This window comes from Orycteropus afer, unplaced genomic scaffold (genome assembly GCF_000298275.1).
Source record: "Orycteropus afer afer isolate SDZICR_OR568_19922 unplaced genomic scaffold, OryAfe1.0 scaffold00059, whole genome shotgun sequence".
In the NCBI taxonomy this organism is placed as follows: Eukaryota; Metazoa; Chordata; class Mammalia; order Tubulidentata; family Orycteropodidae; genus Orycteropus; species Orycteropus afer.
The window spans coordinates 5,850,895-5,874,437 of NW_006921646.1; the positions used below are offsets into that span (position 1 = coordinate 5,850,895).

General features: G+C 48.7%; 1 protein-coding gene across 1 annotated transcript in view; it reads right to left on the reverse strand.

The window, feature by feature from the left end:
• Positions 1 to 4,119: 4,119 nt before the first annotated feature.
• MTCH1 (mitochondrial carrier 1) overlaps positions 4,120 to 23,543 on the reverse strand; it is a 19,652-nt gene continuing 228 nt past the window's right edge. Inside the window, exons 2-13 of the mRNA XM_042780756.1 lie at positions 23,408 to 23,543; positions 17,888 to 17,972; positions 13,996 to 14,102; positions 13,506 to 13,583; positions 13,124 to 13,181; positions 12,701 to 12,752; positions 11,183 to 11,242; positions 7,764 to 7,908; positions 5,822 to 5,869; positions 5,560 to 5,627; positions 5,218 to 5,293; positions 4,120 to 4,191 (exon numbers count right to left, since the gene is read on the reverse strand). The exon at positions 23,408 to 23,543 is cut by the window's right edge and continues 57 nt beyond it. Of these exons, the coding sequence (XP_042636690.1) occupies positions 4,120 to 4,191; positions 5,218 to 5,293; positions 5,560 to 5,627; positions 5,822 to 5,869; positions 7,764 to 7,908; positions 11,183 to 11,242; positions 12,701 to 12,752; positions 13,124 to 13,181; positions 13,506 to 13,583; positions 13,996 to 14,102; positions 17,888 to 17,972; positions 23,408 to 23,543 (985 nt within the window). The remainder of the gene's footprint in view (positions 4,192 to 5,217; positions 5,294 to 5,559; positions 5,628 to 5,821; positions 5,870 to 7,763; positions 7,909 to 11,182; positions 11,243 to 12,700; positions 12,753 to 13,123; positions 13,182 to 13,505; positions 13,584 to 13,995; positions 14,103 to 17,887; positions 17,973 to 23,407) is intronic.

A 23,543-nucleotide genomic window follows, 5' to 3' on the forward strand; every position in this document is an offset into this window, starting at 1 on the left:
GGAAACATCAAAAGAAGATGGAAGGAATACAGAGTCACTGTACCAAAAAGAATTGTTCTGTGTTCATCCATTTCAGGAGGTGACATATGATCAAAAACTGATAGTATCGAAGGAAGTAGTTGAAGCTGCACTGAAGGAATTGGAGAAAAACAGGCTCCAAGAATTGACGGAATATCTATTGATATGTTTAACAAATGGATACCACACTGGAGGCAGTTATTCATCTATGCCAAGAAATTTGGAAGACAACTTACCTGGCCAACTGACTGGAAGAGATCCATATTTGTACCCATTTCAAGGAAAGGTGATTCCAGAGTGTGGAAATTATTGAACATTATCATTAATATCACATGCAAGTAAAATCTTGCTGAAGATAATTCAAAAACGGTTGCAGCAGTATATTGACAGGAAACTTCTAGAACTACAAGCTGGATTCAGAAGAGGATGTGTGAGGGATATCATTGTTGCTATCAGATGGGCCTTGGCTGAAAGCAAATACCAAAAAGATGTTTACTTGTGTTTTATTGACTATGCACTATGCAAAAGCATTCAACTGTATAGATCATAACAAATTATGGATATCCTTGAAAAGAATGAGAATTCCAGAACACTTAATTGTGCTCATGAGGAACCCATACATGGACAAGGAGGCTGTCATTTGAACAGAACAAGGGAATACTGCATGGTTTAAAATCAGGAAGGGAGTGTGCCAGGGTTGTATCCTTTCAGCACACTTATTCAATGTGTATGCTGAACAAATAATCTGAGAAGCTGGACTATATGAAGAAGAATGTGGCATCAGGATTGGAGGAAGACTCATTAACAACCTTGCTTGCTGGAAGTGAAGGTGACTTGAAGCACTTACTGATGAAGAGTAAAGCTTACAGTCTTGCAGTATGGATTACACCTTGTGCTGTTAAGTTTGTGTGTCAACTTGGTTAGGCCTGGTTGGATGGCTGGGCAGCTGGATGTAGTAGTCCCCATGATGAGACTGGTCATCAACTCCATGGTGGAATCTACTGTGAGCAGCTGAGTAGCTGCCTTAGGGCTGTGGTCTTCTTCCTGCATATAAGGAGAAGCCTTGGGGAACAGTCTCTAGTTAAGGCACAATTGGACCCTGCATGTAGCCATGTCGTTGCTCAGCAGCCTGCCACATTCTGCCAACCTTGGGACTTACAATGGATTTAAATTAATGGCCTGCCGTGTGGTTTGGTAATATTGAGACTGTGGCTTTTTACTTGTCAACCTTGGGCTTATCAGTCTCAGCAGCCAGCAGCTGTCTGAGTGAAGAAATGCTTCTAGTTCCAGTGGGTCGGGAGCAGGAGGCAGAGGGGACCCCAAGGTTGAGGGCTTTCACCCAGCCCCTAGAGCCTAGCACTTTGAACTTGGACTTAAAGCCTCCAAACTGTAACAGAATAAACTCCTGTTAAGGCCATCCCATTTGTGGTATATTCTTGACAAACCAGCACTAGGTAACCAAGACAACCTCAACATAAAGACAATGAAAAATCCTCACAACTGGACTAATAATAAGCAGCATCACGATAAATGGAGAAAAGATTGAAGTTGTTAAAGATTTCATATTACTTGGTTCCACAATCAACATAAATGGCAGCAGCAGTCGAGAAATCAATGTATTAAACTGGGCAAATCTGCTGTAAAAGACCTCATTAAAGTGCTGAAGAGCAAAGTTGTCTCTTTGAAGACTAAGGTGTGCCTAAGCCAAAGGGGTGTTCTCAATTGCCTCATATGCATGTGAAAGGTGGATAATGAGTAAGGAAGACCAAAGAAGAATTGATGCTTTTGAGTTGTGGCATCGATGGAGAATATTCAAAGTCCCATGAACTGCCAGAACTAACAAATATGTCCTGGAACAAGTGCAGCTGGAATGCTCCTTGGAAGTGAGAATGGCCAGACTTCATTTCACCTAGCTTGGTCATGTTGTCAGAAGGCGCCATTCCCTGGGGAAGGATACCATGCTTGATAAACTGGAGGGTCAGCGGAAAAGGGGAGGACCATTAATGAATAGATTGACACAGTGGCTGAAACAATGGGCTCTAGTAAGGACTGAGACTGGCAGTGTTTCGTTGTTGTACATAGGGTCACTATGAGTCACAGCTAACTCAATGGCACCTAACAACTACTATATTTACGGTTGACTTTTTATACTGACCTTATATCCTGCAGCCCTACTGAACTCATTAGTTGTAATGGTCTATAGCAGTGGGTTCTTTAGAATTTTCTATATACAAGTAATACTGTCACCTGCAGCATTACTCTTTCCCTTTCCAGTCCAGATGCCTTTTATTTCATTTTCTTGCCCAATTGTCCTGCCTAGATTCTTTAATATAATGTTGAATAGAAGTGGCGAGAGCAAACATTCTTGTTTCTGACCTTACGGTGAGCATCGTCTTTCACCATTAAGTACAATGTTAGTTGTTTTTTTATAGATGCCTTTTATTAAGTTGACAGAGTTCTTTCTATTCCTAGTTTAATGTTTCTGTCACGGAGTGTTGAATTTTGTCAAATACTTTTTGTCTATTGAAATGATCACATGGATTTTGTTTAGTCTATTGAAAATTACACCAATCTTGTGTTCTTGGTGGTCACTTATCCCTTGGGCCTGTTTTCACCATCTGGTACTGGGACCCATGAGATGGTCAGGTGTGGTGATGGCCTCTGAACAGAGTGGGCCCTATGGAGGCCCAGACCCATCTTTCTTGGTTTTGGGGTAGGCTGTTTATTTCTTCAATGCAGAAGCCCCTGTGGTTTGCCCTCAGGAAACCTGCCACATCAGAGAACCTAGCCAAGACCAGGAGCCAGAACTTCTTTGGAAATTTATTTTCTGGAAAATAATAGGAGGGTAGGTCATGGTGTCCCATATCACTTAGGCCAGGCCGTGACAAATGGGCAGGAAGGAGACTCATCAGCACATGAGAGAATAAAAGCGTGTTCAAACAGCGCAGGGGGCCAGCACTCTGAGGCCTTGAGAATGAGTGGGGAGGGATCCCCTCCAGCACTATGCCACATGGTTCCCAGGTATGTGGGGATTGGCACAGTGACACAGCTATAGCAGAAGGCCAGGAGAGGCCACTAGTGCCACATGAGGCTTCACCTCAGGGTGACCAAAAGGCTGTTTCCATGAACTAGTTTGCTGGCATCTCAACCTCTTCAAATGCAGAAAATAGTCCAATGTCTCCCCCTGAGCCTGATCCACAAGCAGCACCAGTGCTCACTCCCTGGCTGAGCTGCTCCAGGACCTATGACTCTACAGTCCCTCTCAGGCCAACACGGGCAAGAAAAACTGTGCACATGGTTTTTTAAGCTCACAAAAACAAGAGACCCCACAAAACTCCAAATCACCACAGTACATTTATTTGAGGGAAAAAGAGTCAAATCTTATTATGAATTGTTAAACTGGATAGAACCAGAGACACTGATCACCACGACTTCTGGGTATTCATGACCGCACAGAGGACCAGATCCTGCATGTGTAAGTGTCACCAATAAAGGACGAGCATTAAACGAGGGGGTCACGTTCTGTGTAGTTACATGATTTCCCATTCAAAGAAGGTGCTGCCCTCCTATCAGAAAAGTAGTGTTGAGAAAACAAAAGGCAGAACCTAGCCTCCTAGCAAAGGCCTAGACACAATGGTTGCCTTGTGAGAGGGGAGCACGCCCTATGTACACAAAGGGAGTGAAGCTCCCAGCCGGGATGCAGGATGAGTGCCAGGGCTGACTCGGGTGTGAGTGTGTGCGTGGGGTGATCTGACCCTGTTCGCCTTTCCCCACCCAACCTGGGCCTCCATGAGCTGTTCTCTGCGTTCTTGCACCAGGCAGACTTGGCAATTCTGAAAAGTAAGGGGGAGTCTGCCCCAATTCCCCAACCCCAGCCCGCCTTCTGCAGGTTTAACAGGTGACCCCATCCACTAGGCACAGCCCCACCCCCACCTCTGGACAGACACGTGGCAAATATGGAAACTGAAGCCCAGTTGGGGTGGAGCACATCTAGGTGGCGTTGGGTTGGAGTTGTCTTATCTTGCAGGTGCCCCAAGATGAGCAGGCCTCACCCACGTGGCCAGGCTGAGATGGCATGTTTTTTTTTTAGAGTGATTCAGGTTACTCGAGGGCAAAGCACGATCCTGATGACACCCGGCGGAAAAGCAGGCTGGAGCCGCGGAAGAGCTGGCCCTAGAGTGGAAGGAATAGTGGGGCTGGTGAAAGGGGAGCCTGTGCTTCTTCGTTCCTCCTCAGAGGATCCAGGAGCTCAGAGACCCTAGGGCAGGTGGGGCTGTGGGCTTGCATCCTAGAGGCACATCTGCTTTGTGCGACAAGTCTACTCAGTGTCCAGTGTCAATGAAGCTACTCGATGGGAAATACTGAAGAGTGGACTCACTGTCCTTCTGGCTTCAGGGCCCGAGTGATCTGGGACTCCTCCAGCCCCACTGGAGAACGTGATGTATACAGAATTGGTCCAAGTCACTGGGAGAAACTATGACTGACTCCTACCTGCCTCCCTCCTGCTCTCCCATCTACCCTCTTCTTACCAGTGAGGCCAGCCAGCTTGCTGGGTCCTTCCTAGGCCACTGCCCCATTAGACTGTGAGGCAAACCAAAGTCAAGAAAGGACAATGATCTACCCTAGGCCAGAAGCCTCGAACTCTGACCTCTGGGCCCAAGAGCTACCACCAGCAGGAAGGTAATTTGGCACAGAACCCAAGAACCCAAGACTGGCACCCATGTTAGGCTCACCGTGTGCTCAGCTCAACCCAAAGGCTCTCCTGGACACCCAGAATGTCCTGTAGGAGTATGGGTTGGTCTCCAACACACCCACTGTCCTAACAACCCAGAGGATTCAGCTGAACTAGTCTCAGACCTTGCATTTGCAGCCAAGTTCTTGGGCTTTACTACCTACTACATGGGACAGAACCCTCTTACACTGTTCTAAGACTCAAACAAGAGGAGACTCTGTCTGATGCATAATGTGTAAGTGAACTCAGATTTAACCATCCCAAATCCTTTCTAAAATAAGGTTAGGGTGGACATCTGATTACCTTGAATCATCAATCCTCACTCTCTTTACCCACTCTACTTGCACTATGACAGATTTCATGACAACCCTGTATCTTTGTATTCATTGAAGAGTCCACAACACCCTTTCATCTGATCCACATGGTGAAAGAGCAGGAAAAGCATCCTCCCTCCAAAACTCACTTACCTGCACACTCAGGTACTTCCAGCAGTGGATCCAGGATTTGAACACTGGGGAGTACGGGGGGAGCCCAGCCTGCAGCCTGCATAGGAAGGAGAGTATACATGAGACCGGAGGACTGCGAGTGACGGATCAGCCAAGGCAAAGGAGGCCTCAGAAAGGATTGGCTTGGAGCTGCCACCCACCCACATCCTGAAACAAAAGATTTGACCCAAAGGGAGCTGGTGCATCCCAGAGGAAGTTAGGGTGCCTGGTGGGTGGAGCCCACATACAGAATGAGTTGGAGAGGAGCAGAACCTTAGAAAGGCTCACCTTGCAAGGTACCAAATGAGGGGGGCACACACCTACCCGCAGTTGTTCACAGCCATGAGATCACCAACCAGCAGGAAGGGGTAGGTCAGCATGCTTACTGCAATCTGAAACCAGAGAGGCCTGAGTACCACTGAGTATCACCCACCACCACCACCAGCCCTCAACCTGGGCCTAAGGAGCAGGGACACACTGGGCCAGCACCCTATACCTAGGGTTGCCTCCACCTACCACCAAAGCTGGCCTCCTAAGCCCCACGTAGACCAACAGGGCAGTGGGAAGGGCAGCTGGCTTGACTTACCCCCATCACAAACTTAGTGTAGCTCCGGATGGCCAGGGCCTGGCTGAACTGAAAAGACAGAAAAGGAAGACCTGTTTACCACAGGCACCTCAGAACGAAGACTGCAAGTATGAGGGCCTAGCCCTGCCCTGCTCAGCCTATGGGCCCCTTCACCTCCCCTCCAGACTGGCCTCACACCCCCTGTGCAGTCAGCTCCCCACAGTCATGCCACACACCCTGTGCTCCTTCTTAGGGCCTGCCAGTGGGTTCCAGGGCCATGTAGTCAGAGCCATTAGAAGACTGGGGAGGCAGGACTTGGATAATGGGACTAGCTCGAGGACCCAGCTGGGGATGATCAGGGAGAGGAGTAAGGAGACCAGGTAAGCACCATCACTGACTGCTGGCCAGCATGTAACCACCCCAGACTGGAATGCAGGGGTTTGGCTGGGGGTCTGCCTTAATCAATGCCCAGTGCAGGCAAAATCAATGCTCAGTGAAGGAAAAGACATACACACAACATTAACTACCCAGAGGACAGAATCATGGCCCTGTGGCTTCCTGCTCTCCCCTACCTCACCAAGCTCTTCCCCCACTCAGAAGCCAACTCCTGAAATCTGTTTTGCCTAGGAAAGAGCCCCTGACTAAGAACAGTGACTGCCCACTCCTCAACTTCCTATGCAAGGGGCCATTCCACCAGAGGGATCTGCCCTGTACTTCCTAGGTGGAGGTTTGCTAGGCTGTCTGCTTGAATGGCTTTGGCAGGCCAGGCAGCCTGTCTAAGTTTCAACCCACACACAAAGAAAGCACTTGAAAAATGTTTTAAATGAAGCTGTTGGCTGCTCTTAGTGCTGACGTCAGTTCAGCAGCCCCTGGGCAGATACCTCCCCACCTAGACCATAGGGAACAGTCAGCTGTGATCACTACGCCCGCCCCAGACAACTCAGCTGTGTTGAGTGAGACAGCAACAACTCACCATCCACAAGACTCCTGACAGAGGGCAGAGCAAGGACATGTGGTGGCAGATGGGGCAGGAGCCACTTTAAAAATCTGTTTACGCTGCAAGGCCAGTAAATCACCTATCTAAGCAAACTGTTTCCCTGGGAGCAGAGGCTCTCAGCTGGTGTGGGGCATTTCTCACCACACAGACACAGGCCCAGACAGACACATGTGGACAATGACACCCCCCCACCTTCCTGGGGTTGGCATCACCAATGTAAGAATGTCTGGCTACCAGGAATCCTCCAGTCACCTTCCTAACCCTTATCTTGATTGTGTGTGTCAACCCATCAGGTCCCTGATGCCTTTCTTGAACAAGCACCTTTTAAAAGGACCAGGCCCTCCCTGTGCCTGGTCCAAGCTGCTGAAGGGGCTATACAGACTTTCACATAAAAGTGGGGTGACCCTAGAGTGCATACTTCCTAGACAATCTGCAAAGAACTCAAGGAGAGAAGCTGAGTTCCAGCAGAGTGACTGTGGGTAACCCCTTTAATCTCTGACTCTTAGTTTCTGGATCTGTCAAATAGGGACATTTTACCTGCCCATTCCCTTCATCACCAGGGTGCTGTGAGGATCAAATACCATAATGTTCACAAAAGGGTTTTGAAAAGCATGAAACATTAAAACAAAAGATGAAAGACTGTTGTTATTAGCTGGTCCATCTCCTGATCCCTAGTTAGTCACTGTCTTAAACTAGTCTTGGATCAGCTGGGGTCTTAGGGACGGGTATTCTATAAACTCCTCTCAGGTCTGGTTACCAATCTGGAATCTCATCTCTCCTATCCTGTCTCTCCCCAAGACAAAGGTAACTCTGGGGTGCTCAAATGCCTCTTTTCAGACCACTTCCCAGGGTCCTCTCTAGCCCCCAGCCCCTGCTGCTTAGAATCCCAAAGTCTTCAAGAGTCTGCCCCAGACCCTGGGTGTCAGCAGAACATGGAAAGATGGACAAGTCCTTGTTCCAACCAACCTGGGAACCTGGATTCTGGTCGTTTCCCAGCCCCCCTGGGGTGTCACTCACGCTGTCATCCACCAGGTAGGCATTGATGAAATGGGCTAGCAGGTTACAGCCCCACAAGAAAACCACATCTCCCAGGAGGTGAGGGATTAAGCCACTAAAAAACAAGGTGAGCAAGGATAAGGAGGCAAGGGAGAACACTTCCTGGGGGCTCCACACCTAGGCTGCAGAAGGGCCTGCTGGGCCAAGCTCAACACTTCAGCAGATCCAAGGACAGAGCCTCAGGATGGAAGCCTTCAAGCATGTGGGCGGCTCAGTCCTGTCCATACCGGCAGGGTACAGGGTTCCTTCTCCCATGGGGAGGTGTCAGTGTATGGTCACACAAACGGTTTTTGAATCCTAGAAGCCAGGCATTAAGATGTGGACGATGCCAAATCTGGGGTTTGCATGAATGCCTACATGTTGATAGTTTTTTCCTGGCCTCTTTACCTAACCACCTCTCATGAAGCACTTTGGTCAATTCATGTCTTCTCCTCACCCCTGAAACGTTCCATCAAAGACATCCTGTGCAAGTGCTTGCAAGGGGGGTTGACTTGTAAAAGGATGGCCTTTAAATAGCTCAGTGAAGGGATATGGAAGGTTCCCCAGGATACATTGCTGAGGGCAAAAGCCAGTCTGGATCAGTGGGTACCATGTGCTACTTGTGTTTATTTGCTTGTTTAGGTGTGGAGTGCCTTGGCAGGATCCTTAGGAGATGACACTGTCTATCTTCTGGGAGGGGAAACAGAATTGTTCTTGGATTATGCGGTGTAGTAAATTACTTAGTGTGGCTTTTCTACCCATAAGTCTTTGTAAACTCCAAGGTGGGATTTTCTATGAGCAACTGAGGAGCTCCTGATTGCTGAAGGTGTCCACCTGGAGTATTTCTGTTGGGAGTGGCACAAAACAATGTTCTGGGAGGTTCCCACTCTCTCTCAGGTGCTTAGAGTTCCGATGCTATGACTGGCTAGTTTGACCACCCTGCTGGGCTCAAAAGGAGGCCTCCTAGAGGCAGAACTCTCTCTGACTGCTGGTTGAGGAAGACGTACTGCTGAAAGAGACACGGGCTCCTGAGACATACGTTGCTGGGAAAGAGACACAAGAGACACGCATCGCTGAGTGAGACACCGAGGGACCAGCACTGCTGGGAAAGAGACTGTGAAAGACTGTTGGCTGAGGGACGGTGGGCTGGGAGAGAGACTGAGCATTTTTTTTTTTCTTCCGGAACTTGAATTGTAGCCTGTGGTGCTTCCCTAATAAACCCCATAATCTGTGAGCTCTGTGTGGCCACTGCAGTGAATTATCGAACCCAGGAGAGAGGTGGTGGGTGCTTTGGGAGGAACGGTTGGAGAAAGGGCTGGAGGGAGGCAGTATGTCTAGCCTTGTAGGAATAGGCCTTGGGTTACTACTGGTAATCCTGTCTTCCTATTGTGGGATTAGAGGAGGTCAGAACATGTGGCCTCTGTGCCCTTTTTTGCAGATTATTATAAATTGTAATACGTAATTTCTGAAAAGTTCAAAGGAATGTATGTAACACACGTTATGAGGGATATTAATAAAATGAACCTCCATGATACATTTCCAATCCTGTTTCCATTTGTGCTCAGATTGACTTTAGTGCCTTTAACATGTACGTGTATCACTTGTCTCTCAAAAACATAGCAAAAGGGGGGGGGGCACCCCAATGGGTAAGCTTCTAATGTGTGGGGCACCTATTAACACACCAAAATAGAATTCTATCATGTGAAAAATGTCACAGGTGGGGAGCTGCAGTGTTTAAAATCTAACATACCACATATAGACACACAGGCAGATATTTATTCATACGTAGTTATACGTAGAGAGTCCTGGTGGTGCAATGGTTAAGCGTTTTGTTAGTGGTGTGAACTTACTCAGTGGCTCTGTGGAAGAAAAGACCTGGCCATCTGCTCCTATAAAGTTTACACCCTAGGAAACTCTATGGGGCAGTTCTACTCTGTCCTATAGTGTTGATATGAGTTGAAATTGACTCTGACAGCACAAAACGCTGGGTTGCAGTAGGTCCTTGGTCATGCAAACAGCTTGCGCTTGACTACTAACCTACAGGTTGGAGGTTCAAACCCATTCAGCAGCACCATGCGAGAAAGAACTGGCAATCTGCTCTCCTAAAGATTACAGCCTAGAAAACCAAATAGGACAGTTCTACTGTCACATTAGGTCCCTAAGAGTCAAAAATCAACTCCACGATACCCAACCACATTTTGTATGTGTACATAATATATGTGTGTGTGTGCTTATATACATATAAATCAGGGTTTCTCAACCTTTGCATGGATATGTTGGGCTAGGTAATTGTTGTTGGGGCATTGTAGGATGCCCTGTGCATTGTAGGACATTCACAGCATCCCTGGTTTCTACCTAACAGATGCCAGCAGCATCCTCCAAACCTGAGCTGTGACAACCAAAAACGTCTCCAAGCATTACCAAATGTCCCCTGGTGGACAAAATCACCACTCAGAGAACTACTATAGGCACAAATAAACACATATAGATTTCTTGGCTAAATGTGGTATCATAAATAAAAACATCTGGCAAACTGTAAACCACAATATAAATATTAGCTAGGATGGAGCCCAATATCTACTGTACTATGCACCTAACACCATGTATATGTCACTAAACTAGATTTGAAAAGGGCAAAACAAAAAACACGCTCATCAAGCACAGCTTCTGGGTTCTGGTTAAACACAGACATTTAAACAGTATTCTCTCCACGTGGAGTTAAGTTGGATGAGAGACAACAAGGACCGCAGGGGTCTGTGGCCACCAGGAGACCATACACCCTGTCTGTGGGAGCAGCCCCTTGTCCCCTGCCAATGGTTACTCTGCAGAAACACAGCAGGGCCAGACTTTCTTCTGACTTTGCAAAAGAAACTGGAAGTATGGATTTTTGTGTGAAGGATCTGAAATGTTAACAACTAATATGTCAGAAACAGGATGAAAGTCCCTCAGTGCAAGCCACAGATTTTCAGTCCGTATTTAGCAGTAAAACCAAAGGTTACGAGATACCTCAGCTCACAAAGACCAGCCTCACGGCCACTCTAGCCCTGGAGTGAATGGACCAGGCCTGATGAGGCCAGTCAGTCCATCTCTCCAGTGTGCTGGACAAAGAGCATCAATTTTATGAAAGCCATGACCTGAAAAAGTTGGGTGGCTTCAGTCCCAATGATCTGTAGCTGGGGCATGCTATGGAGCACTATGGACTGGACAGTGGCTGCTTGGCCTGGGGCTGCCACCCTTCAGAGCCCTGTGGTTAGTCTGAGACCAGCAGCTGTGACCTGGGAGGCTGAGAGTATACCTGTTAGTAAGGCTATGCCCAGTATCAGGGGTGTTGGGGGTATAAACTCACGTACACAAAGAATCCCAGCAGCCCCTCCTCTTTGAAAATCTTCCCAATGGAACTCAGCACACCACTGTGAAGAAAGGAAGAAGGGAACAAAAGGTCACCTGGATGCCCCCCAATCCCAGGACTGGTCAGGATGAGGAAGGGAGGGGAGATTCTGTGACCAGGAAGAATTCATATGGAGAAGAACAGAGAGCTCTTATTCTGCATTAGGGAGTTCACGGAGACTGGGGGAAACCCAAGAAGCCTGGGGCAGAACACCTAGCAGTTCTCTACTGGCATTTTCTGTCGGGTTTTAGGAAGGAGCCTCCCAGCTGGAGCTGGCGCACAGGAGGCAGGCCTTCTCCCACCTGGTTGAAGCACTTATCTGTGGCTAAACAACCTTTCAGCAGAGAAGCATGTGTGCCAAAAGAGGAAGAGGTGGTGAGTGATGACAACCACCTTCCCAGAGGGCAGACAAAGCACAGGCCCCTGCAACATGAGGCCCGGAATCAGGCCTCCCAGATGCACCTAGGAAAAGGCATCTGGCCTCCTCAGCCAGTTAGAGACTCAGCAGGAGGCTGTGCACCATCCTAGGTGTGAAATGCAGAGGCGGCTCAATGTCAACCTCTGTGACCTACGGCTGGAACTGTCAACTGGCCTGGACTAGGCGGAAGGGATGATCTAGGGGAGAGAGAGTGGAGCCAAAGCCGCTAGGTCCTGAGGTGCCTCAGCTCTGCCAAGCCCTACCAGGTATCTTCTCAAAACTGTGGTTCAGCTTTAATGGGGCTCTGAGCCAGATCTATGCCTCCCGGTCTCATGTACCAACCTCACATTTCAATCTGGGGAAATGGGCCAATTTCCTGTTAGTGAACCCAAAATGAGGAGCAGATGAGTTTCCCAGGGGTGGGGGTGGGGCCCACAGGATAGCTGCATAAAACAACTGAACCCAGGAAATGAGACTCTTAAAGGAAGGGGTAACAGAGGTATGTCCTCCTGCCACATGCCTCCAGGACCCCTTCTGTCCTATACAGAGCCTCAGACACATGTATGCCGCCACAGCACCCAGCTCAGTGTTGGGTACAGTAGATGCCAGGGGAGTGTTTGGTAAACAACTGAAGGGATGAGCCCCAAACCCATGGGGAGAATTAGCCCCTCAGCAGTGGATGAAAAGAACTACAAGCTAGGTTCTATGACAGCCTCCAGAAATCATTAGAACATAACCTAAGGGAATCCAGGAGGGGGCTAGCTCAGTCCTAGGACCCCTCTGAAAGGTGAGTCAGCTCCGGTAGCAGGAATCCTAATTTAATTAATCACCTCTCATCCCCATCCTGACCCAGGGCAGCTAGGTTCATCCAGGGTGGTCCCTGATAAGAGATGGAGAAGAGAAAGTACCCCTGGACTTCAAAAGCCACTAACCTATTCTTCTGAAGTGCGGCAGACAGAGCCAGGTCAGGAGAGGTGCTGTGACCGACCCCAACACGGCCCATCCTTGCCAACTATGATGGAAATTAGGCCACTCTTCCCATCCCCAAGAGGAATTACCCACCTGTACTTGGCCTCCCGTCCCACAAACTGGACCATGCAGCGCATTGAGATGACTGAGGGGAAAGAAAACACATGGGGTGATGTGGTGAGCTGAGCCCATGACACCCAGCCAGGGGGTGCCCGGCCCAGAGTGGCCACTGCACAGATGGGACCCAGCCAAACTGAGGAGGGAAGGAGGGCTGCTGGGATTCCCTGTCATATCCCACAACCATACCATTCCTTTCTTCTGCCTGGATAGAGGTCAGGTTCCCTTCAGCTGGGGATCCTGGCCAATCTTTCCTCATGGTGGTTCCAGTGGACTACCGCCACCCTCATCCCATTGCCACTTCCCAGTACTGCTGCTTACGTATAGTTCACAAGAAATCACCCCCACCCCACCCCATTACTCTCGCCCTCTGGATGCAGGCTCCCATAGGGTGCTCACCGTGCAGGGGGTGGGCCAGCATGCGGGACACGCATTGCATCATCATCTCGTAGGAGGTCTGGAACAGAACAGAGGGTGGGGAGTTGGGAAAAACTGGGCTCCCATGTGGGGTCGGTCTGCCAAGGACAGCAGTACCTTTCTGTTCACTCCTAGTTCCCTGTACCTGGAGGGCTGCTGGGGCCTGGGTTAGGCCCAAGAGTGGCTGAGAAGGCATTCTGGTCCTCCCTGCAGTGTCCAAGCTTGGGGCTCTTCCACCTACCATGCTCCCACCCACGCACAAGGACCCAAGTGTGTCAATCTGCAATGAGCAACCTGCCTCAGGGATTAGATATCATTAGACTTCCCACCAAAGGCTACCCCTTCATCAGTCCTAGGCACCCACCTCCTTAACTACTTTCTTCAGAGAAGTCTTCATGTCATCCTTGTTGGAAACCTGCTCAATTTCATCTGGAGGGAAAACCTGGGATACAAAAAAGTGGCCAAAAGCAGAGTACAGCTAAGCTTCATAAAGACAACTCTTCAGAGAAACAGATGGCAGGAACCAGCTGCTGCTATTTTCTCTGCAGTGCCCATTTGCTGGGCCCGCCTCCCACCCCTGGAGGCAGCTGGAGCTGGGGGAGGGGCACAGGAAGAGGAGACAGCCACTGTCTTGTGTCACAGCTGTGGGGAAAGGGGAGTAGTGGAGGTCTTGCTCGCCCAGGTGAGGAGGCTCTAGGTTTGGTCACGGGGGTTGGGAGCCTAGCTATGGTGCTGGGTGGCACCCGGACCAATTTCAGAGGAAAAGCAGGACCAGTGCCCATGTGCTGTCTCCTGAGGGCGCTGAGGGGCTTGGAGGACTGTAGGTGACTACTGTGGCTTCACCCTTGGCTCACCTTCTTCATGCTGCCCCGGGTCATAGTGGAGAGGGCGTTGGACATCAGCCGGGGGCTCAGGCCTCTGAACAGCCCTATCTTCCCATCCACTTGCACAATGTACTTGGCTATAAGAAAGCAGAGGCGGCAGCGTCAGGCCCAGCCCAGGCGCTCCCACTCCTGGATCAGCTACACACCCAAACCAGATGTGACACAGCTTATCCCTCAAGTAAATGCTTCAGTCATGGACAGGAACAGTTGTCCAGGGTCCTGACACTAATCAGGAACCAACCCCCAAATGTCCTTTCTAGCCCTTATTTCTTTTTAGAAAATCTTCAAAACATGTTTTTCACAAATTCATACTTTTTGTTTTTTTTTCAGCTCTGAAAATTCTACTCGACAAACTCAGCTATGTTTTTTAATTCAGCAACTTAAGTGCTGCCCTCCAGAAATGAATTTTGTTGCTCGTAAAAAGTGTTCTCAGAGAACACAGTGACGTTTTCACCACAGGCAATGGTGTAGTTTTCAGCATAAGGTAGGGAAAAAGGAAAAGGCCTTCCAGAAGACAGACTCCGGAGTGTCCCAGACACTCCTGCGCAATTCAGGTGGCCCTTCCCTGCAGGTCTACAACTACTGAACACACCTGGTGAAGGTGGTCCCCACTCTGCAAGGTGCTGTGCCCAAGACACTATGTGGCATCTGCTGGATTTACGGATCAAAGGGGGATGGGGGAGGCTCTGGAAAAGTACACCAATGAACTACTCTACAGAAAAAACTTAAGCATGAAGGAACCTAGACCTCACCTGTGTGAGTCAGTGTTTTTTTATGACTCCAAACCTGCTGCCACTGTTTCCTATAGGGTTAGGAAAGCAGACTGCTACATCTTCCCACCATAGAGTGGCTGGTGGGTGCGAACTGTTGACCTTTAGGTTAGCAGCTGAGCACTTAACCAGTGTGCTACCGGGGCTCCTTGTTTTTTCATCAGAGACTCTAAAAAAAATACCTTTTTTAATGTTTCATTGTTTTATTTAATATCAAGTTTTTAACCATATTCAAAAAACTGCTGCACTTTTATAAACCCACATACCTGGAAGCAGAGGTGTATCTAGGGTATGGCAGGTATAGCCCTGGGCGCAGACTGGGGTGTGTGTGGCAGTGCTAATGAGCAGTTTCTATTCAACAATTCAACACTGCAGTTTCCACCACCAGCTGTGAGGGACCATTCAGCAATTTAAAACTAATTGTCAGAGATGCTGTTTTCCATAGATACGCCTCTGGTTGGAAGCTAGCAGAACATTCTCTCAGGCAACGTGTTCCCCTTTCAGACTTATGAATCTAGCTATCTAGCTCCACCCAGTGGCACGAACCAGCAAATACGCCCTTTTCTCTGGCAACCTGCCTTCCAACCCAGCAATATGTCACTGCTTTCACTGGGCTTCCAGAGCACCTGTTACCTGTAGGTTTGGTTTCCTGAGGAGGGGGTGGGGCTAGAAAGAGGAGAGTAGGAGGGGAGAGGCCACTGGGCAACGTGGCAGTGTGTCCTGTGTCACAGGGTGAACAGGCAGAAAGCAGCTATATTTTGGGGGAGGGGAGCCCTAGTCACCCAGAAGGTACAGGAGCAAAAGGGAGAGCTCTTGGAGATAATAGCCTCGCAGTGTCATCCGGACCAAAACATTTCACTTTTTCTACCTTTAATAAGCCCTACTTCTCCTTTCAAAGATGGATAAGGAGTAAGCAAGAGCAGAAAAAGGTACTCCAGATGCTGCAGAGGCTGGCCAGGGGCTCCTTCCTATCATTCCAGGGTCTTTCCTCAGTCCTTAGAAAACCCTGTAAAGGAAAGGCAAGTTCTTTCCTTTACACCAAACAATGTCACAACTGTGTGGTGCTTTCTGCCATGATATGGGAGGAGGGGTTAATATCCAGATTGCTTCATTCTGTGAGCCTATAGGCCAGGCAGGTACCATGCCCGGAACTACCCAACGGGCATCTGCTTGCAACATCTAGACCAAACCAATAGTTATAGAAATAGGGGCCGGCAAGGGGAAGTACCTCAGAATTCTGCTCATCTTTGTGAGGGGCAGAAAAATGAGTGTCAAGACCCCCCTCTTGCGAGTCCTTTAGGGAACAGCTGTGTAGTACAGATGAGGACAATCCAGGTGATAACTGCCAGTCTCTTGTAACACAGCACACATGCCATATCCCCAGAAATCGCAATGACGGGCTAGCAGCCCTTCAGCCTGACTTCCCACAACTCCCGTGTTGTCTTTGTATGCTTGCTTCAATTTATAGGCAAGGGGTGCTTTCCTGATTCTGTGACTTCCCCTCACCTACACTGAAACTTTTAAAATAAAACCAAACACAAATACATTTCCCACAAAATGTTATGTTCTGTCTGGTTCCAGACTCTGGACTCCATAACACAGAGACAAAACAAAGAGAAATCGGCCGTCTGATCCTGCCAACAGTTAGTATGTGAAATTTAAAAGAAAAAAAGATGACATGAAGTGAAACTCCCCAAGAAAGATTTTCAGAGAACATTCTAAACTGATCAAACAGGGAAGAACAGAGGTAGGGGAAGCACATGGTGACAGCCTGGAATGGAACTCTGGCCATGAACATGGAAAGTTCATGGTTAAACACCATGATGATCCAGTGAGGGTGAGGTCAGAAGAGGGGCAGAGATGGTGGTGCGTGTCTCAGTTATCTAGTGCTGCTATGACAGAAATCCCACCAATGAGAGGCTTTAACAGACAGAAATTTATTTGTTCAGTTAGGAGGCTAGAAGTCCAAATTCAAAGAACTGGCTCTAGGGCAAGGCTTTCTCTCTGTTGGCTCTGGAGGAAAGTCCTTGCCTTTCTGAGCTCGGTGATCTTTATGTGGCTTGGCATCTCTCCTCCCTACTCTCTGCTTCTCACATGCCAGTTTAAACTCTTTTATATCTCAAAAGTGACTGACTCAAAACCCACCCTATACAAATCTTAACTTGTTAACATAGCAAAGAACTTATTCCCAAATGGGATTATAACCACAGGCACAGAGTTTAGGATTTACAACACATACTTCTGAGGGGCACAATTCAGTCCATACAGTGGGTATGAAAAGGACTTGGCCATCTGGCACCCAGGGACCAGAGGACAAGTGGCAGAGGCAGAGGGTGGGCTTTGCTGACATTGGGAAAGCACTACTGTGGTGGGCTTCTTGGTAGAGAGGCCTCCAGACCAGCAGAGTGGATAGAGCAGGGAGCTGTACAAAGGGCTTAGGTGTGCAGAGCTGACCTTCCTCTGCAGACAAGGGCAGCCTAAGTGGAGTAGTCAAGTGGCCCGACGAAGTGCCCATAGCTCACCAGGGGCAAACCAGAGGAGTGGGTGCCTTGGCTTCTGGTGTGGTGCCCTTTCTTTCACACAGCACCTTTTCTTTAATACATACTGTTCTAGAACCAGTGGATAGAGATGCTGGAGTGAACAGGTGCTGCCGCCTGGGGATAAAGGGGACAGGACACCCTGGTGGGACCCAAGAGAAGAACCAGGAAGAGAGCAGGAAAGCTGGGCAAAGGGCCAGACTGCTTAGAGGGCAAAAGGAAAACCACCCACACCCCTGCTTATAGACACAACTTAGGGAGATACGGACCTGTGTTCTGGACTGGCCCCTCTCTCAGGCACCTGTCTGTCCCCTCCTGCTGCTGGGCTGACAGCTGTAGGTAAGTAGGGAAGCTGGGCCAAAACTGTATTGTTCATCTCCTCCCACCCTGACACCCTGCTGCCTCTGTTATTTTTAAACTCCTTTCTCCTCGGCCAGCTCCGACTTCGAGTGGCCATGCTGACTGGCCGTGTCCCCAGGGTCAGTGGCACTTGCTACCCACTTGATGCTTCTTTTCATGTCAGTGTGGGCTTTCCTGCCTGGGACGCACACTCACCATAGGTGAAGAAGCTCGGCAGGTAGAGGACCTTTCTCCCCAGCACATTGGTCCCAATGGTGGGGGGCATCGGCTCATGACCCACCTTTAGAATTAACAAATATAAAAGGTCAGATTCCACTGATACTTGTACCTCGCTGCTTCCCATCTTTCCCAGGTCTCTATCTAGCTCTTCTCTCACAAATTCTAATGCCATCCTTATTAATTTTCCCCCATCAAAACATACCAGAAATTTTCTCAGGGTCTTTAACAATCAGTATTGTGTCATCTCCTGATAAACAGATTGCCTAGTCCCAGATACCACCCCCACCATGATCCAAGTCACTACTGTTCCCCAACATTCTTGCCTTCAAATCCCATATACCCGAAGTTCAGAATGCCCCACTGTATGTCCTTCAAAACCCTCTCCGACCTCAGGGTAAATCTTGGTTCATTCTTACGCTTAGGTTATAAACTTCATTCTAACTGAATTCCCAAGCGTGGCAACACTACAACATGCTACACTCAAATCTCGGTCCCAAACCTCACACAGCTCCAGCTCTACATAACCCATTCCAAAGCTTACCCGGAACTCAAATTTCTTACTCAACCCACCGCAAACACCTGTGAGTCTGTCCCTCCCATCTGCAGGAGTAACAAAGCATCACCCCAAAGCTCACTTGCTCTTCAAACGTTATCCCCAACTGTGTCCTAGTCTCAGTCATCACACAGCCCTGTGATAGAACGGCACCCCCCGCCCATTTCTGCTATTAAACTTCTTGCTATACAGATACTGATTATAATTAAGATATTTGTTAATATTGTGGACAGGTAATGACCATACCATCCATACCCACGTGAGGAGGGAGGTAGGGATCTCCTGAGCAGGGAGACCGTTATGCTGCCAATGAATACGAAGAGAGACATTCTCTGCTGCCACATAAGAGGCAAGGTGCTTAGGAGATCCTTCCCTTGGCAGAGGGCCAGGACACCAGGCTTATGCCTTTAAAGCAGGCCAGCCAGACAGCTCTTGGAGGTGGAAGGGACTGCAATAGCAGGGTTAACAAGCCCTGCCTTATAAACTGGACTAGGTGTGCTTCTAGTGTTTTCCTGGCTCACATTTCCTTTTTTGTCCCTCCTTAATCAGTCAAGTGTTTTTGAAAGCTCAGGCTGTCCCTGTATAAGTGTGATTGTGATTCGTACATGACAGATTAACCAAAAAACTAAACCAAACCAGTTGCCATGGAGTCAATTCTGACTCACAGCGACATCACGTGTTTCAGAATAGGACTGTGTTCCATAGCTGTGATTTTATGGAAGTAAATCCCCAGGCCTTTTGTCTAAGCACCCATAGGTGGACTCAAAATCTACTGGTTAGCAGCCAAGTGCTCAACCGCTGGAGCCACCCAGGGGCTCTACGTAACGGATCACTGAATGTAAATTAAGAAACTCAGTTGTGATGGGGACACTCCTTTAAATTTACAGAACAAATTCACATTCCATATAGCAGTTCACATACACTGTGTCTCATGACACTGGCTACAATTTACCACAATGCAACATCTCCCCTCCCACTTCCTCCCAACAGTTACCTCTTTCCTGTACCCATCCCTCCATGCACTCCTGCCCCCCTGAGTTGTCTGCCTGTGCATAAACAGCCCTTCTTTCTCCCAAGATTATTCTAAGGAGTTGTATCTACCTCAGGTAAATGTTCACTTCATATTCCTGTCTTTTGTTTGGCTGGAAGCCACAGGTGTGGGTTCAGTTCCAGACCTGAAGGGCAGCTAGGGGCCTTATTCTCAGAGCCACCAGGCTCTATCTGACCAGCAAACACCCTTTTTTTCCAAATGATTTTGAGTTTTGTTCCACATTGTTCTCCCTTTCTATCCAGGGTGTCCTACATAGAACCCCCTCCGAGTGGTTGACAGTGGTTGCTGGGTACCATCTAGTTCTTCTGGTCTCATAATTGTATAGGCTGTGATTTGCATGGTGCATCAGTCACTAGGACTAATTGTTTCCAAGAATCTTTGGTTTTCTTCTTTCTTTTTTGCTCTGGACGAGGAGAGACCCATCATTGCATTTAGATGGCTGCTTGCAAGCTTTTAAGATCCCAGTCGCTACTCGCCAAAGTAGGAGGTGGAACAATGTTTTGTATAGTACGTTATGCCAACTGAGCTTGACATCCCCTGCGACTATGGGATGGGGACCCTCTTTAAAAAAAAAAAAGAAGAAAAGAAATCTAGTACAGGGGAGTTGAGGGACAAAGGGGATAAGCCAGGATGCCCCAGGCAGTTAGCCCTCCCCTAGTACACTTCCTTCCTTTTGAGTTAAAAGCATAAAGGCTCTGAGTTTAAGTTGTGTTTTGATGTTGGTTTCTTAAACACAGGCAGTGTTCCCTTTATACCCCAACTCCAAGTTGGAGCTATGGCTTGTTTGCTGTGTTACCCAGTCTAGTCATTCCAACTCGGGAGCCCATCAATGCCAATCTCACCCTTAAATCTTCAGTGCCCTTTTCCTCATATCCCCCGTGGCTCTCAAATCTGTCAAGTATTTTCTCAACTCCCTACTTGGGTTATCCAAAGGCACACTGGCTGTATCTCACCCCGATTCCTCTCACCTCCAGGTTTTAAGGATTTGTTCCCAAACCATGTTTACTCAATTTCATCCCCAAAGCTGTCAACCCAGCCTTAACCACAGCCAGGGAGTCCAGGTCCTGGGTGGTGCAAATGCTTAATGCATTCCACTGCTAAGCAAGGTTGGCGGTTTGACTCCACCCAGAAGTGTCTTAAGGAACTCTGGTGGCATAATGCCAAAGGCATTTGACTGCTAACCAGAAGGTTGGTAGTTCAAACCCACCAGCTGCTTCACGCAGAGTTATTGCCTTACTTCCATGAAGATTTACGGTCTTGGAAACTCAATGGGGATTTCTATGAGTCAGAACTGACTCAATGGCAGTGAGTTTAGTTTGAGAGGTACCTTCAAAGAAAGGCCTGGTAATGTACTTCCGAAAAATCAGTCAAAAATTGGAATGAAATCAAGGGCAACTGCTTTAATCACAGTCAACTCTGAGGCTCTAGATATTCCCAGTCTCAGGTCAGTCAAATCTCCAGCTTCTCAAACCTAATACCTACGTGCCTTGATCTGAGGCACTTACTTTTTTTAATCTGGACTTCATTTAGTCTAATCAACCTCCAAATCTGTCACTCCACTCCTGCCATCCCCCAAACAGTAATCTACCTTTTTTCCCCCAAAATGTCATTGATTCCCAAACTGTTCCTATTAAAATCAAATAGGCCATCTCTATCACCCCAATGGGCTCACCCATCCTTACCCACCCACCATCCTGTACGCCTCACCCTTCCATCTCCCTCATTCCCCAATTCCCCTTTCCAAACCATCCTTACTTCAAATTTCTTCTCAAACCTGTAAACCTTGTACTCCAGCATAGTCCGAACAATGCAGGCACTTTCTCGTTCCCCACACCATGCTCACCCATTCCTTGTACTCCAGCGCCCGCCATTCCACAGACCTTTCCATCTGCAGCCCTAAACCCCAGCCCTCACCCAACCTCACTCCGTCAGCCACAAAAAGTCAGCTCCCAATGCCTTCAATTCTCATCTGAGGTACTTCTAATTCCACAGTTTACTCACTCCAATTTCTCTCCCAAACCTGCAGTCTGTGTTACTGTAAGTGAAATCTTAATCCTGGAAGTAAAGCTGCCGACCATCACCCCCAAATCAGAACCAAATGCCAGTGTGGGGCTTGTCCTCCCTGCCTCAGCCATTTCCAAATCCCAGTCACAATTAGATTCTAGTCAGGTGCTCTGATTCCCTGCCTGTTTATCTCCCCATTGCCTGTCATACTCCTGGTCACATCTGAAAATCTATTACTGCCCCATTCATCAGACCCCAGATTTCAATTACTCCCATTCTCAAGTCCCTCCACTCCAAATGCATCTCCAAATCTTTCAGTTCAAGTCTGCTGTTGTTAGGTGCCGTTGAGTCGGACCCCACTCATAGCGACCCCTCCTTGGGTTTCTGAGGCAGTATCACTACGGAAGTAGATTGCCCGACCTTCCTTCTGAGGAGTGGCTGGTGGGTTTGAACCTCCACCCTTCTGGTTAGCAGTCAAGTGCCTGAGGCACCACGCTACCAGAGCTCCCAGTTCAAGTCTAAGGAGAGTAAAATCTGGCCTAAATCCAAACCTCAAAACTTCAAATCTTGGTTGAATCTCCATCTCAACTTTTACCACTTACTCTTTCGGTTGGAAAATTCTACACTGTATCTTCAGATATCAGTCCAGGCCCTAACCAGCTAACCAGCTCCATCTAAGCAGTGCCTATCTCAGGTACGCCCACCTAATTCTACCAAATGTATCCTCTCCATCCTACCCCATCCCCACTTTTTCATCTCAAACTCCCTTTCCCAAGCAGCCTATTTCATCTGCAACTCATTGCTGGCCGCCACCAAATATGCAGTGCCCTGTTCATCCCTTCATTATGGAGCCATCCCTATCTTGGTCTGTTTCTGCCAACCCCATCCTATCCCGCCACCTAAGTCCCCGCAACCCCTTGCACCAAATTCCAATATTTTCATATCCCTTCAGCTCCATCTCCCCCAGACTCCAATCCTGACTTCCATTTTCTCTCCCGAATACGTCATCCCTTTCCCCCTAAAAGCCTCCTCCACATTCCCCACTTCAGACACATCGCCACTACTCCCCTCCCCCTATGCGTCGCTTTATGTTCCCCTCCCCCTAAACGCGTCACCCCGTCTCCTCCTCCCACCAAATCTGTAGTCGCCATCAAATCCAGAGACCCTGTCCCCTGCAAGTTGGCAGCTCGCTCCTGCTAAATTCTTTGCTTTTGCCCCCTTACACCAAATTCCATCACCATTAAATTCAATACTCCCCTCCCTCTTTCCCAAGTCTGAAAGCACTTCCACTCCTCTAAATTTCTGACCCTCTACCCCATTTCTTTGTCCCCAAAACCCGCTTTATATCTGTCTCTATACAGTCCAGAGAAGAATATAAACCCGCTCTCCTCTACCCCAAATATGACCCCTCTCATTCTCTAAATCCTTTGCCTTAGCCCTAATCCCTCTCCACACCATTCCCCAAACTTCTTGCTCTTCCCCCAATGCTACTGCTCCCTCTCCCCAAATTCACTGACTCTTGCCTTCTACCCTAAATCCTATGCCTCCATTCCTTCATCCCCGTAACCGGTCTCCCCCATCCTAGCGCTCTTCCCCTCGAGGCCCCAAAACTCCTCGCTCCTTCCACTCTCTCCCAAATCTTTCGTTCTGAACCTCTTTGCTCCTCTCCTGTACCCCCAAACCCGTCACCCCTGCACCTCAAAACCCCTACCCTCTTTGCTCCTCTTCCAAATCCGTTGTTCCCACCATCTCGTTTCCCCAAACCTGCCGTCCCCGTTCCTCTCCCCAAATCCGCCACCATCGACCCTCCCGCCCCAATTCTCCTCTAGATCCAGGCCTGTCACCTTCATAGCAGCCTCCACCTCCCCAAGGCGTCCCAGGCTCCTACCTGGATGAGCAGCTTCACGTAGAGCAGCGGGTGGCTGAGCGCTGTCACGCCCGCGCCCAGCGCCACGAAAAGCGCCTCCGTGGTCGGGGTGTTGTCCCCGGAGCCAAGGCCCCCAGATGCGCTATCCATCCTGCGG